This window comes from Vulpes vulpes, chromosome 7 (genome assembly GCF_048418805.1).
Source record: "Vulpes vulpes isolate BD-2025 chromosome 7, VulVul3, whole genome shotgun sequence".
NCBI classification, from domain to species: Eukaryota; Metazoa; Chordata; class Mammalia; order Carnivora; family Canidae; genus Vulpes; species Vulpes vulpes.
In genome coordinates, this window is record NC_132786.1 from 39,732,163 (window position 1) to 39,747,490 (window position 15,328).

The 15,328-nt window shown below is 48.2% G+C and overlaps 1 protein-coding gene across 2 annotated transcripts; it reads left to right on the forward strand.

Annotated features, from left to right (window-relative positions):
- The first annotated feature begins 3,251 nt into the window (after window positions 1-3,251).
- PPP1R3B (protein phosphatase 1 regulatory subunit 3B) lies at window positions 3,252-14,964 on the forward strand. 2 transcript variants are annotated; one of them, XM_025993533.2, is made up of 2 exons: window positions 3,252-3,477; window positions 10,361-14,964. In XM_025993533.2, the coding sequence occupies exon 2, from the start codon at window positions 10,386-10,388 to the stop codon at window positions 11,241-11,243; it is 858 nt and encodes a 285-aa protein (XP_025849318.1). In that variant the 5' UTR covers window positions 3,252-3,477; window positions 10,361-10,385; the 3' UTR covers window positions 11,244-14,964. The 2 variants fall into 2 exon arrangements, with proteins under 2 accessions (XP_025849318.1, XP_025849317.1); XM_025993532.2 differs by lacking the exon at window positions 3,252-3,477 and adding an exon at window positions 4,143-4,364.
- Window positions 14,965-15,328: the final 364 nt, after the last annotated feature.

Below are 15,328 nucleotides of genomic sequence, written 5' to 3' on the forward strand. Positions count from 1 at the left end.
TGTAAATTATTCAAGGCTGTCTCCCATGCTAAGGACACATTCTCCATAGACAGGAGGCTCGTGGAATCCCTCTGTTAGTATTCTGGCTGTCCCATAAAATGTGACCTAGCAAGTCATTTTCAGTCAAATCTGAAAGAGGGGCAGAGGGCCCCAGGTAACATAATGCGCCCAGAACATGTCTGCCGCTCTGACAGGTGCAAACAACTCCACTTGTCTAAATATAAATTCACTCAGGCAGTTTGGAAACAGTCTTTCCCACTTTCTATTCTGATCAGGCAAAAGAATGTCTGCTCCTTTAGTTCTGACTCTTGGTGCTGGTTATTTATATTTAGATGCACTGTGCAATAATTTTTATTCAGAGAGAAGGAAGGTTAGAATGCTATGAAGAAAAAAGCTTTTTTCCTTCTAAAATCTTGGATGAAGAAAGATCTAGGTTGAGGTTGTTTTCAAATGTGTTCAGTTGAGAAGAAGATAAGATATTAATAATATTTCTTCAAACGTTCTGGATGAACAAAAGGCTGATGTTGACACACGCATAAAGAAACATTGTCTAATATTTAAGCCAGAAAGAAGACTTAATTTTTAATCAACAGAGTGGAAATTCTTTGGAGGAACATTCAGAACTCTACTCCTTTGCCAACTCCTGCCATGCTTTTTCCCATTACCCCTAAACTCTGACTCCCCCTTCAGGATCGTTCTCAGTGCTCACTTCCCCAGAAGCCTCAGCTGGCCTTCCTCATTTCCCACCCCACCTCCATGGCCACACACATGCAGTCCTCCTCTTGGCTCCCAAATATAGAGAATTACCCTCTACACATTTATCCTACATCGTTATTTATTAGCCTAAGAGCTTCTTGAGAGTAAGAGTATATTTCACTCATTTTTCCACTTCCAGCACCCCAGCTAACAGTAGTTACTCTATAATGTGTTGTTAAATGAATAAACAAATGTTTAAGAGAGGATTGAAGAAGTCACAGATGAGCCCAAGTGCAAGGAAGATAGCACCAAATAGCCACTACCAGCCACCAAAAAGAAAGTTCTTTAAGGGAGAATGATAATCAGCTTTGCTTAGCTACTGCTAGGCTTTTGGTTTATTTTTGTGGGGAGGATTGGGTTATTAAATGAAATGAAGGCTAAATTCCATGCCAGATATTATAAAAGGAACTTGATACGCAGTGACTGAAAGGTTGATATTTAGCGGTTTTACTTTTTTTCTGGTATAAAATGAGGGCCATGCTCCAGAGCTTGCATCCCAGCTCGATTCTGATCGCTAAGGAGACTGCGCTCTTTGCAAACTCACAGACGCCACACTCCTACCTACCAAGACTGTGGTGTGCCACAACTAAGTTTAGCCCCACTCTCCTGCTCTGAAATAGTCATCTAAACCACAGGGGAAATTATTATGCACGGTTTCCTAGATCTATGTAAGGAAGATGCTTCCAAACCTCAATACTATAAGGTTGGATTTACTTGTCCCAACTTCTCGGTTTGGTTCAGATCACCCTTAGCCTGCCTTCGTTTTGCAATACCAGTTGGCTCTTTAGCTTTGCCCACTCCTCTAGCATGCTCACTACGCTTGAGAAACGGAGCCAACGCTTGGCTTAATAAATCGCCAACCTACTCATCAGCTAATGAAAGGAGTCCAGGGTTGGCAAAGGGAGTATTGCATTAGAAACTTTATTTGCCAACCGCCTACCAATAGCTGATTTCAGAGGTGGTCCTTTTTCAGATATGCCCATTAAAGGAGAAGGAAGAGGACTAATAATTGCCCTTCAGACGGGGAGACTGTATCTTGAGCTGAAGGCCTGTATTGGATTAATGCAACCTACCCGTGTTTTTAGTTTTACATTTCTAGTAAAATTAGAACATGCTCTCATATCCCTCAAAGCAGAAATTCCCAAATGACACGTTCAACACAATGAATTTTCGTTGTTTTTTTTTTAATTTTTATTTATTTATGATAACAGAGATAACAGTTACAGAGAGAGAGAGAGAGAGAGAGAGGCAGAGACACAGGCAGAGGGAGAAGCAGGCTCCATGCACCGGGAGCCCGACGTGGGATTCGATCCCGGGTCTCCAGGATCGCGCCGTGGGCCAAAGGCAGGCGCTAAACCGCTGCGCCACCCAGGGATCCCCACAATGAATTTTCGTAAAGCTAAAAACATCCACTGTGGAGGAATGGCCTTTACTCTCATATTATCTGTTATTTTGTTTTTATCGTTGTTAAAAAGCTGTTTTGTTCTTTTTTTTTAAATAGAAGGTCAGTAACAAAAGATAGTAAGGTTTGTTTATTTTATTGTCTTGGCACTTTAAAGAGCCGGCAACCCTCTATCAATGTCCAAACTTCATTGAAACTAGAAAACTAGGCTCCTCATCCCTATAGTGGCTAGCTCAGAGCTGAGCACCAAGGAGATTAATATAGGATTATATGACTATGTATTCAGATTAGTTTTATCTGAGAGGAAGGGGCTGGTCTCTTCTAGGTTCATCCTTCTCTGCAGACCTCAAGGTGTAGCACAGGGCTCGTGAGGCCCCTGCAGGTACAGGTAGTTGTAACAGATTCAAGTCAGCTAATTTCCTCCGAGATGCACCTAGCCACGTACCTATAGATATGGTACCCTGTGCGATGGCCCCAGTAACAACTTTATAAAACGGTGTCCCTGTAACACCTGGACCCCCCCGCCCCCCCGCGCGCGCCCTGGCCCAGCACAAAGCCAGGGGAATCCTTCCGGACACGGACACTATGCATCCTCAGAGCCGGAGATGCCGATCCCAGAGAGCGTCCGCCGAGCACGGAGGCAAACCACGCTCGGCACCCCTGGGGGCTTCTGTGCGATGGGCAGGGAGTTAGGGGCCCGGGGCGCCCCAGGAAGGCGGAGGGCTGGACGGCGCGCGCAGGGGGCTCAGGCCCCAGCACGTAGCCGGGAAGAGGCGCTTCGGGAGCCCTCGGCGGGCCCGCCGTGCTGTCACGGGCGCCCTTCGCAGGGACGTGCCTCTGCCCCCTGGCGCCGGCCGCGCCTCGGGCGCACGGTGACCCCAGCGCCCCGTCGCCAGCCCTGGCCCGCGGCCCCAGCTCCCCGGGCGCGCAGCCCATCACGTGGCGGAGCGATGCCCTCCAGCCCCGCGGGCCCGCGGCCATTGGTCGACGGCTCGCGACCCGAGCGCCCCCATTGGCTGCGGGGGGCGTTCACGTGAAGGGGGTTCCGGGATGGCTCCCCGAGCGGGCGAGGTGCTGGAAAGTTAAAGGGAGCGGCGCGGCGGCGGGGAGCCGAGTCCGTGCCCGGCCCCCGCCCCGGCCCCGGGAGGAGCGAGCCGGCTGCTCTCGCGCACCGACCGCTGCGTCCGGCCGCCGAGGGCGCGCACCTGCGGCGCTGAGTCCCGGCCCCCGCCGTCGCCGCTGCCCCCCCCCCCCCCCACCCCGCGCGGATGCTGCCGCGGGCCGGCGCGTCGGCACTTCCAGCTGCTGAGCTGCACCAGGTACGTCGGGCCCGGTGCGGGCCGAGAACCGGCGGGAGGGGCGCGCCGGGGACGCCTTCTTGGCTTCCTGCCACCTGCGCCTTCACCGTCCCGCTTGCAGCCCCGCTCCGGGGGTGGAACAGTCTAGACGGGCTGGAGGAGGCTGTTGCTCCCAGGTGGGACGTGCCGCCCGGGAACCAGAGGTGGGATGGAGCGGGCCGGAGCCGCGTGTCCACCTGAAGTGCGGGGCTGCGAACCTGAGACCAGGTGCTTCCGGCCGGGGAGCCGACACTCCCGGAGGGTGTCACCGAAGCCGGGCGGTGGGGGACCAGGAAGAGGAGCCGCGTCCCCCCCCCGCCCCCGCTTCCCTGTAATACGCGAGGAAACACACTTGGGAGCCTCTCGGGCCGCCGAGCGCGGTGGGACACGGAGCCCGCCCCGGTGCGCGGCCCCGGGCACGGTCCCCGGGCACGATCCCCGCCCCCGGGCACGGTCCCCGGGCACGATCCCCGCCCCCGGCAGGGTCCCCCGGTCACGATCCCCGCCCCCGGCAGGGGCTGCCCCGGTCACCATCCCCGCCCCCGGCAGGGTCCCCCGGTCACGATCCCCGCCCCCGGCAGGGGCTGCCCCGGGCCGGCGGGGCCCAAGCTGCCGCGCGGGGACGCTCGCGCCGCGCGGCTCCCACCGGGGTGGCCCCGCCGCCCCGCCCAGGGGTGATAACTCGGGCTCCTCCTCCCCGTCGTCCTCCTCCCCCTGCGGGTCATAACTCCGGGAACCGAGCGCGGGCCCTGCCTCCCGGACACGCGACGCTCACGTAGTCCGGTGGCGGCAGCCTCCCCGGCCACCTCCTTCCAGGCGCTCCGATGCGACGAGCCAGCCGCGGAGGGGGCTCCCCCACGGCCCGACAGGTGGGTGCGGGACGGACCTCGGAGGCTCGCGGAGTGCTTGGGGCGGGGGCCGGGTCAGCGGGACCGGGGGCAGGGGCGCCTTGAGCTGTGCGATCTTCCAAGTCTGGAAGCTCCGCCTGCCTCCTGCCCCGTGCCCTGTTCCTGCCACCCTTTTGAGCCCAGAGAAAGAGGGTGTGGAGGGGCGCCTGCTAGCAGAACAGAGGGAATAGGACCCCGGACGCCGTACCAGAAGCGTTGGGGCACGTCTGGGGATTGTTCCCTGCAGAAGAGGAGGAAACAGGACAGACTTGAAGACTTGGGGAGCTGCTGGAAGGTGTTGGAGCCTGTGGGTGTGTGTGGCCAGGCCTCCCTGGGAGACCCAGGGCCCGGGAGAAGAGAAGTTAGGGCTTTGAGCAGGGAGGGGGTGGGGAGAGAGAAGAGGAAATGGTTCATTTGGTAGGGTTGTCCCGCCGCCAAGACCAAAGTGAAGCCGGCCAGCGGACTCACCACAAAAGTAAAGGTATTTAGGGAAGAACAAGAAGAGAAGAAAAGTTACTGGGCATTACTAGCAACCAGGAGTCAGAGCTAGAAGGGACTTCCGAGGACAAAGCTTAAGCCCAGAAAGGTTCAGGGACTTGCTCCAAGTGGCCCAGCTAGGTGGAGGCCTTCCTAGGCTAGTGCTCTGTATTTGACCTTGGGCACTTCTAGGTGGCAGGTACTGTGGCATTTTAACTTCACCTCTTTCCTGTAATATGCAGTCGCGTGTGTATGTGAATCTCAAAGATGCTTTAGATGATGGTGACAGAAGAGCACAAGTGGCTTTTAAGGCTGTGAATAAAGGGCCCCGTGGTCTGAGTACAAAGGAAAATAGGTCCATTTTGCTCATACGGTGTCAGCCAAGCCCTTTGGGAGGGAGTAAAGTAATGCCAAAGGGTAGATGGACATGTCTTTTAGAAACTACAACCTGGTAGCCTGGTTGTGAATGCTTGACCTAACGGAGTTTCGGTGCTCCTGGTGGGTTCTTGGCACATCTGAGTTTTCTGTCTTTTCCTATCAGAGCATGAGAATGGAGGGGAAAAAAATGTCTTGGCCTTAATACAAAAAAAAAATTTTTTTTTTTTTTTACTTCCTAGTAAAGGCATAGCCAAAAAGTCAGTAAGTAACTCAGCTGCCTGAAACTGTGAAGGTCATGTCGTTATTTTCTATGCAAGGCTAGAGTTTCCACAAGAAAAACCATCATAACCTCTAAACCCATGAGCTCTCTTGGGGTGTGTTGTCAATAGTGGAAAAGGGAAAGTATTTATGTAAAACCATCCCTGTTCACTTCAGTTGTCATGGAGTGTTAGGGGTTGCCCTCTTTTGACCAGGAACACTGAAATCTACCCTTGGGCATGGCCCATTGCCTTATGGGGCAGGAGTGATCTCGTAGGGATCTACGTGGAAGCCAAGCTTTTGAGAATCTGAGTAACAGCCGCTCATTCTCTCACGATCTCGCTTCCCGCAGCGAACTAATATCCCATCGTACTTCATACTCTGCTGGTTCAAGGATGTGTCTATGTCTTCTCCTTCTGGCTTTTTCCCTGGCCAACCTTGGTGACTCATAATCCCTGGCCTGGGAAAGGGCTGAGCAGTCAGGAGAGTGTGTCGGGAGAGGAGGCCTCGGGACAGCCCGTGCTTACTGTGTTGGCGCTAATCGTTTAGCCAACAAATTTATCCTCAAATGGATAAAACACCTGTGCAGGTGCCTTCCTTTCAGAGACTTAGGAAATGGGGATCCCTGGGTGGCGCAGCGGTTTAGCGCCTGCCTTTGGCCCAGGGCGCGATCCTGGAGACCCGGGATCGAATCCCACGTCAGGCTCCCGGTGCATGGAGCCTGTTTCTCCCTCTGCCTGTGTCTCTGCCTCTCTCTATCTCTCTGTGACTATCATAAATAAATAAAAAAAAAAATTAAAAAAAAAAAAAACAGAGACTTAGGAAATGTATCTTGTACATCTCCACTGCCAGGGGTACTTCTGGGCGATGATCTCCTCCCCCCCCCCCCCAGTCCGTTGGGGAATTCCTGAGCCAGAGGGTCAGGAAGGCCTACATCAAATCAGCATTTGGTACACTGATTCTTGTAGAATGATCCAGTTCATAAAAGCTAGACTCTACCTGTGAGGATACACAGGAGGCCAATAGTCAGATCATACCTTGTCTGAGGCCACAGGGGTTCACGTCCTTACCTCCAGTTATGGTGACACTTACACAGTGAAGGGATCCTGGGCAGTGGTTGCCTGGGCAGTGCCCCTGAGGCAGCGGCCCTGGTAGGAACCCTTGGGCCACCAGGTAGTTAACTTTATTTTTGCCTTTCTGGAAGATTATTGCAAAACCAACGAGGCTCTAGAAAGTGCCAGTGGGGTTGTTTAATTAGCTGGCTCTGACCAGAACCTCACCTTCCGAGCCCCGGTTCCCCTAGCTTTTACAGCTTGGTGATAAAAGGGGTCTTGGGCAAATTTACACCCACTGGGTCCAACCAGTGAAGCTTTACCAACGTCTTCAACTAAGTCTTTTTAGTCTGTAAGATTAAAAGTTGAGAGGAACTTCAGTCATCTGCAAGTGTGCAGATTCTTTAACTGATCCACTGGTTTTAGAATTGTTTCCACAGGACCTTGAGAGTTTCCCAACCTTTTTCTAATGAGCTGTTTTAACATTGTGTGGGGAAGCACGTGTGAAGTGCCGGAAAGCACGTACTGAGGTCGGGTTGGAGGCTGGAAGGGATCGAGAAGAGGATAGAGAACTTACGGTTGACCTTGCGCTGACTCAGGCAGGGAGGAAGGGCTGTAGCCATCAGAGAAGGAACCTTGCCTCCCTCCGTTCACCCCAGGTTGTCATGGGTGGGCGGGGGGGGGGGGGGCTGGGATGTAAGGCTTTGCCCACCACTTTGGGGGTATTTTTAATCCACATTTAATTAAAAACAAATTCCGGTGCATTCTAATGAAGTTTTGCAATGGACAAGGGAAAAACAAAATTCAAGTGCTTTGTACATATATGGTTGTTGGGTTTTGGTTTTGTTTTTTTGGGTTTTTTTTCTTTTCACATTGAACCCATTAGCCAACCTAGTGACCCTGTGTAAAGCTATCTTGCGCATTTCGGTGAGAACTTTTCCTTTCCAGAACAATTGCACGGGTACAAGAACAGATTAGGAAGCAAATTTGCACCTAAAATTTTCACTCATTGATTTTGTTAGAAGGGAAACAGGAAGACAAATTTCCTTTAAAATGTATGTTTAGATAAGTACACTGTGCCTAGAAATTATTGTTTTGTGTCTCTGTGTTTTCTAGTCAATCATCGTTAAGTGGTGGCTGCATCCTATGAGTGGCTGTTATTTCTTTTGGAAAATGGGATCAAACCCATTGTGTCTTCATTCTTATTTTTCTTTATATATTTGATTAATCAAAATCAGAAGTTGAAAATGAGATATTTATTGGACTGAAACAGTGGTCTCAGCTCCTGTCAGAAGATGAGCAACATTTTGCTTATTGCTTCTCCTTAACTACCACCATCACCCGGAAGCCCCCCACCAGTGGGCAGGACCTAGGGGAGGCCTGAGATCAAGTACCCCAAACACCACCACATGCCTACACCATTGCCATAGCGAGGGGAGAGAGGGTTAGGAACTAATCCAGATCCTGTGTTCTGAGGTTCGCAGACTACAGATTGTAAGCCTCATTTCATCACTGACTTCTTCAGTTAGCCCATTGTAACTATCAGATCAAAATATAATTTTGCTATGGTAATTAAATGATAAAAATTATTTGGCTTTAGTGAGGCAGGAGTGTTGGATGGGATAGGTTTGGGGCCCATCTTGAATATTTTAGGCGTTTCATTAGATTCATTTTTTCTCCTTGATCATAGAAGGGATGTTATTTTTAAAAATATAAGAAACACAATGCAAGAAAACAAATTCCCTAAAATCACATGACCTGGATATTCAGTTTTATGTATCTAAAAAGACTTGAGGGTATATTTTCTCTTCATATACCTAATATTTTTTCCCCACAAGTCTAGTCTCTATGTACAATTTTATCCTCTTGGTTTTTTACATTAACAATGTATTATAAATTTTTTCCATGCCATTTAAACCTTTTTTCCAAATAACGGTTTTAATGATGATACAAAATTTTATTGCTGGATATCCTATACCTGATTTAACTAGATACCTGTTTTTGATCCTTTATGTTTTCTCACCTTTTCCTCCCCATAATGTTGTACTGAACATTGAGTACATTAACCTCCGTGCATTTTTCGTTAATGCCTTAAGATTAATACTTGTGTGTGATATTAGAACCAAAAATGATAAAAATATTTAGAAAGGTTGTGGCGATTTAGACTAATCCATGTATTCATATCTTCTTTAAAAATATTTACTCATTGAGTGAGTAAAAGTAGGCATTGTTTCCTGATCTAAATTCTTTATAAGGTTGGACATTTTGCATATTTATGGGCCATTTTTAAGGGTTTTTTTTTGTTGAATTTTCTACTCATGCTCTTTGGTCATTTTTCCATGTGGAATATTTGACTTTGAAATTGTTTTGTGAGAACTCTTTGTATATGAGGGTATTAGCTCTTTGCTGCCATACTTTTTGTAAAGTGTTTTCCCAATTTGTCTTTAATCTTCTGGTTTTACATATTTTTTTTCACTTATAGAAAATTATCATTTTAATGAAGTCTCATTTAACCTGATCTCTAGCACGATACTCTTTGCCTTTTATTCTGATAAACGGTATCTTCACTATAGAAAAAGCGAGTATTCACCTATATGAAAGATTTATAAAAAGTAAATTGTTGGCGTTTTTTAAAAAGAAAATCTACTGTACAGGATTTTATCTTCACAATTGAATCCCAGTGTCTGGCATGACACCTGGCATTTAATAAATACCCATCAATATTTGTGGGATGAATTCATTTCTTTTGGGGCACCTGGGTGGCTCAGTTAAATGCCTGCCTTTGGAAGGTCATGATACCAGAGTCCTGGGATGGAGCCCAGAGTCAGGCTCCCTGCCCAGTGGGGAATCTGCTTCTCTCTACCCCCCTGCCCCTCTCCCTGCTCATGCTCTCTTTCTCTCTAAAATAAATAACATCTTAAAAAAAAAAAAACTCCTTTCTTTTTATCATATTAAAGCAGTGTCTACCAAAGTACATTCCTCAGAGCATGTGTTCTGCAAGATGCTCCACAAAAAAAAGGGTTCCTTAGTCAGCTAAGTTTGGGAACCCCTACAGACAGCATGTTCTTTTTTTTTTTTAATTTTTTTTAATTTTTTATTTATTTATGATAGTCACAGAGAGAGAGAGAGAGGCAGAGACACAGGCGGAGGGAGAAGCAGGCTCCATGCACCGGGAGCCCGATGTGGGATTCGATCCCGGGTCTCCAGGATCGCGCCCTGGGCCAAAGGCAGGCGCCAAACCGCTGCGCCACCCAGGGATCCCCAGACAGCATGTTCTTGTTGTTATTCCCTAAGGCACTCTAGCATAGTAAGGGCCCCCAAGAAATCCTGATGGAAAAACCTGCAAGTTTATTTTTTATTTTATTTTAAGATTTTATTTATTTATTCATGAGACACAGAGAGAGAGAGAGAGAAAGAGAGAGAGAGAGAGACACAGAGACCCAGGCAGAGGGAGAAGCAGGCTCCATGCAGGGAGCCTGATGCAGGACTCGATCCTGGGACTCCAGGATCACACCCTGGGCCGAAGGCCGGCGCTAAACCACTGAGCCACCCAGGGATCCCACAGGTTTAGTCTTTAAACCAGCAGCTCCTTACTTTTTTGTTTGTGTTAACCTCAGTCCTCTTCTCCGCCCCACTTTACGTACGCTCTTAACCTCCCCTGAAACCAAGGTCATGCTGGGCCACACTTGGGCTAACAGCACACTGCAGCCGTGCGGGCAGAGACGAAGGCAGACGCCGTTCACCAGCCCGTCGGGGTGATGCTGGAACGTCCATCCGATCTCACTGCCGTTTCCTTTTGCCTCCTTTGGCCAGGGTTCTCGCCTGTTCCTCTAACCCCATGATGGCTGTGGACATCGAGTACAGATACAGCTGCATGGCCCCCTCCCTGCGCAGAGAGAGGTTCACCTTCAAGACGTCGCCAAAGCCGAGCGAACCACTGAGGCCTTGCATTCAGCTGAGCAGCAAGAATGAAGCCAGCGGGGTGGTGGCCCCCACCGTCCAGGAGAAAAAGGTGAAAAAGAGGGTGTCCTTCGCAGACAACCAAGGGCTGGCCCTGACTATGGTCAAAGTGTTCTCAGAATTTGATGAGCCGTTAGATATTCCATTTAACATCACTGAGCTCCTAGACAACCTTGTGAGCCTGACGAGCCCGGAGAGCGAGAGCTTCGTTTTGGATTTCACGCAGCCTTCCGCCGACTACTTAGACTTCCGAAATCGGCTTCAGGCCGACCACGTATGCCTCGAAAACTGTGTCCTGAAGGACAGAGCCATCACAGGCACAGTGAAGGTGCAGAACCTGGCATTCGAGAAGATGGTGAAAATAAGAATGACATTTGACACCTGGAAAAGCTTCACAGACTTTCCCTGTTGGTACGTGAAGGACACGTACGCAGGTTCAGACCGGGACACTTTCTCCTTTGACATTAGCTTACCTGAGAAAATCCAGTCTTACGAGAGGATGGAGTTTGCCGTGTGCTTCGAGTGCAGCGGGCAGACTTACTGGGACAGTAACAAGGGCAAAAACTATAGGATCATCCGAGCCGAACTGAAGTCCACTCAGGGAACAGCCGAGCCACAAAACGGACCAGATTTTGGGATATCCTTTGACCAGTTTGGAAGCCCTCGGTGTTCCTACGGTCTGTTCCCAGAGTGGCCTAGTTACTTAGGATACGAAAAGCTAGGGCCCTACTATTAGTGACCGTGTGTGATGGAGTGCAGGGAAGCCTCGCTGCGGTCACAGGCAGGTGGAGATGGAAGCCAGGATGAAAGGTGAACTGCCGTTAGGCACAGTCTTCGCAAAGAAAGGATCCTATTCACTTTTTTCTTAAGCCAGCAAAACCAGACAGGTTGAGATCACAGGACCGGTTTCACACTCAGAGTAGATGTGGAGTGCCCGGTCTGCTTGGCACCCAGGGTGGCCACGAGCACCACAGAGGTGCTGGAAGAGCCCTGGGCAGGAACCAGGCCTGCAGGCATTGCCGGCGAAGCTGAAGGAGGCAACGAGGAGTGTGCCCTGGCTTCCTGGAGGAGCCACTCCTCTCTCCCCTGGGATGTGCAAAGTCAGCCACCTGAAAGTCACTCCATCCCCAGCCATTTCCCACTGGACCTCTGCCGTTCATTTATTGGGTGCTCTCCACCCAGCCAGGTCCTTCCTGCCTGTTGATGTGGCTCTGTGTCCACAGCATGTACCTCACGCTTGATCTTTGTGTTTTGTTTTTTGTTTTTTGTTTTTTTTTTCATTTTGTTTTCTCCAAGTTCATCTTATGTTCAGGAAAAGATAATCAAGGCAAATTATTAGCCTGTGACAGAAGCAGGCACTTCCTCTTTCTGACCCTGCATCTGTTTTCCAGCAGAGATCACCGTCCAAGTTATCAAAAGTAACTGGCTCCTGCACTGGGTTATTAGACTTCTGGCAGGCAGGACAGTCCGAGTGGGACACTTGCAGCTTTTCCTCTTGGCTTTCGAAGTACTCACTCCTACCCTGAGTCACCAGATAGCTCGATTACAAGATTTGTTTGAACTCCCTAGGCTGGTTTGCAGGCATCCCATGCTTCACAAAGGGATTTTAGACTCTCCTTCCTAGAGAGCCCTCCTTCATGCTGTGTTCAGGACATTTTGACTTGCAGATCCCATATATCCTCAGAGCCTTCGGTGAATGTTTGGTTTTACTTTGACTGTGATCTGCGATATCCAGGACTCTTTACAAGCACCCGGGGACTTTGATTTGGGTGTTCTTATTTATGGCGTGTGAGTATATATAAAGGGACAGAGGAGAAAACCCTTACCGAGTTCTCATATTTTATTTTCAATGTTTGGCAACTCTGAAATATCAGAGATTAATTGTTCTTAACCATATTGGACAATGAATTAAAAGTCTGTTGGTTCATACTGTCATGAGACTCTTGGGACTTTCACTGACAGATGGATTCCCAAACCCTGTGATTTTTTCTTGGGCAAGATTGGTTTGTACTGGGGAGGGGGGTAAAAAATATTTTTACATATATATTCGGAGAAGATTGGGTTGGTTTTTTTTTTCTGTTTTGCTTTTGGAGCTTAATTAAATGTTTTATTTTCCATTTGCCTGATCTTAAGAAAGCCTGATCCATCCACAGCTGCCTGGATTTGGAGGCACAGCTACTGGACCCTGCAAGCAGAGAGTCTTCTTTTGCTTGCATGTTCCAGATCAATTAGAAAAGACCTCCTGGTTTCTGTGGCTCGGGTCTTTTTTTTTTCCCCCCTTCTTTTTTGAACTTTAAAATGTTTTGACTTTTTAAATGTTCTTAAGTGGTATTTGATGTAATTCTTGTTCCTAAAACTGGCTGTTACTAGTCTGCAATCGAGTGCTTTATTTTTTATGCCTCTCCCAGATGGGTAGGACTTGGGGATTACATAATATAATTTATGGGAAAGTTGCATTTTTATCTTATGCTGAAATTGGGCAGAACTGTGTTCTTTCTAAACCTGTCTTATATCACGTACACAAACGGTATGTTCAGTGTTACAAATACAGTGATCAGAACTATTGACAGTGCAAATCAAAATCAAAGGGAAACAAACCATTGTATATAGGTCGTGAATTTGTTTTGTTTTAAGAAGTCCAGTTCCTCCTCCTCCAAGTCAAGAAAGGTACAAGGTGCACTGCCATTGACAGGTTACCAGACTAAGAGTAACAAGACCATCTATATTCAAAAGAAAAATGCCTCAAGAGTCTCCTGTTTGGTTTTCAGTAATGATGATCTTAAGACATTCCCATGTCAAAATTTGAAATATGGTAATTCAGCGATAAGTATCTCTTAAAACAGCCATAAACCCCCCTGCCCCCGTTCCTTCCTCCCAGCTTACCCCAGCTTTTTTGCTGGGGGCACTGGCTGCAAACTACCCCGCCTCTACTGCCAGTCCACCTGGGATGCTCGCCCTACCAGGCAAGTCCTCACCTGCTCCCAAAGACCCTCCTCTGACTAGAGAATGTGGTTGCAAGACTCCCCTGTCAGCATCATGGTTCAGGGAGGCAGAGACATCTGAAGAATACTGTCTTTTTTTCACCAGTCGGTCTCTCTCCCTTGGGCTCAGTTTTGTCCCAGAATATCAGCAGGGCCCTGGGATCTGCAGAACCGCTCCTTATATCCGGAGCTCACCATCAGTAAACAGGTCTACACACTTCAGACTGTACAGGTTTCTTAGTTAGAGACGTCATTGCGGCCTGGCTTGGGGGTTTCCCCCTCATGCAGCTGCTGCTTATGGTGACAAATGTCCCCTGCCCCCCACAGCCCCAATGCCCTTTCCAAGTTGCCCCCAAAGGATGGGCCTCCCCGCACTGGTGCTGTTGTCCAGAAATAGGGAAGCAGCTTCCTTTCGTTTCCTATTTATTTCCCCCAAATGCCCTGGAGAGCATTCGCAAATTAGGTGCAATAAATAAGCTGGACTATAGAAAGATATGTAATAAATAAGCTTTCAGTATTTCCTGGAAGAAAGGAAGCATTTAAATGGGTTTATTTTTATTTTTATTTTTTTAAGCATTCTGATGATAGGGGAACTGGTGAGAAATAATAGGAGTTCTGTAGTTCTCCAGAAATCAAAACCATTTCAGAGTCAACGTAGAACTTGTTTTTTTTTTTCTCTAAGCTTTCATTTTACTGGTGACAAAACATTACTCTTTCAAAGTCCTTTCAAGATGTAAATTTCGAACTGCTGAAAGAATGTTTTGTGGTTTTGATCTCTGCATATAATTTGCTTTTAAAAAACAAGCATTACTATAGTCACTTGGATGTTAAATGGGTTACGTATATGTTTATAAGCCAAAAAAAAAAAAAAGTGCCATCTTCTGGGTCTTCCCTCTCTGTGGACAGTGAATGAAAGAAAACCTTGACTGTTCTTCATTTGTTTCCTCATTTAAAATTCCTCCGCCGGGTGCGGTTTGCCAGGGTAGGCCTCCTGGCTCTCTGCTCTGGGAGGCCCCCATCGCGATCACTGAGAATGAGCATAAAAAGTCACAAGTGTAATGGGATCTTACGGTGTCATCGAAGACATTCTGGCGGCTTCTCTGCACTTCCTCAAGTGGAACATGTGGTAAAGCATTACAGCCCGCTGGTCAAGCTGTGAAGGGCGCTGCAGTTTCAGTTCCCGGTTCCTAGAGCCCGCTGATGCTGTGGGGACTCCAGGAAGGCAGCTGTGACGACGGTGTTTCACTAGGACCGCAGCGTGAATGTACACCCGAAGGCTCGTCTTCATCTGATGCCTGAAAGTGCCTTGTCAAGAAATGTCTGCGCGTTTTAAAATAAATAAATATTTTTGTACACAAAGTTAAAGGGGAAATGCACTTTAAAATCCCAAGGATCGATGTCTTCTGTGTGGTCTAAGAGAGTGTGGATGGTTCGGCTCTCAAACACAAACATGGAATAAAGGTAGAAAACACAAAACTGAAACTGTTCTATTTTAAAACTGACTCTATTCTGGGAGTCAGAGGCTGGTGAGAATTTTCTTTCTTTCTTTCTTTCTTTCTTTCTTTCTTTCTTTCTTTCTTTCTTTCTTTCTTTTTTTATTTAAAGTAATCTCTGTGCCCAACGTGGGGCTCGAACTCATGACCCCAAGATCAAGAGTTGCTTGCTCTGCCGACTGAGCCAGCCAGGTCCCTGGGGATAATTATGTTGAATGAGTGTGTTTCCACATATAGAATGTAGGTTTTCAGAGGATGGATGTCCATCAGTGGCTGAGTTAGAGAGCTAAGACGCGGGAGAGGTGGTAATTGCCTGTTAGCTGTCACAGTGGTCAAGGTTGGTCATA

Coding starts and splice junctions, on each gene's coding strand:
- PPP1R3B (XM_025993533.2), top strand. CDS start 10,386: ATGATGGCTGTGGACATCGAGTACAGATACAGCTGCATGGCCCCCTCC.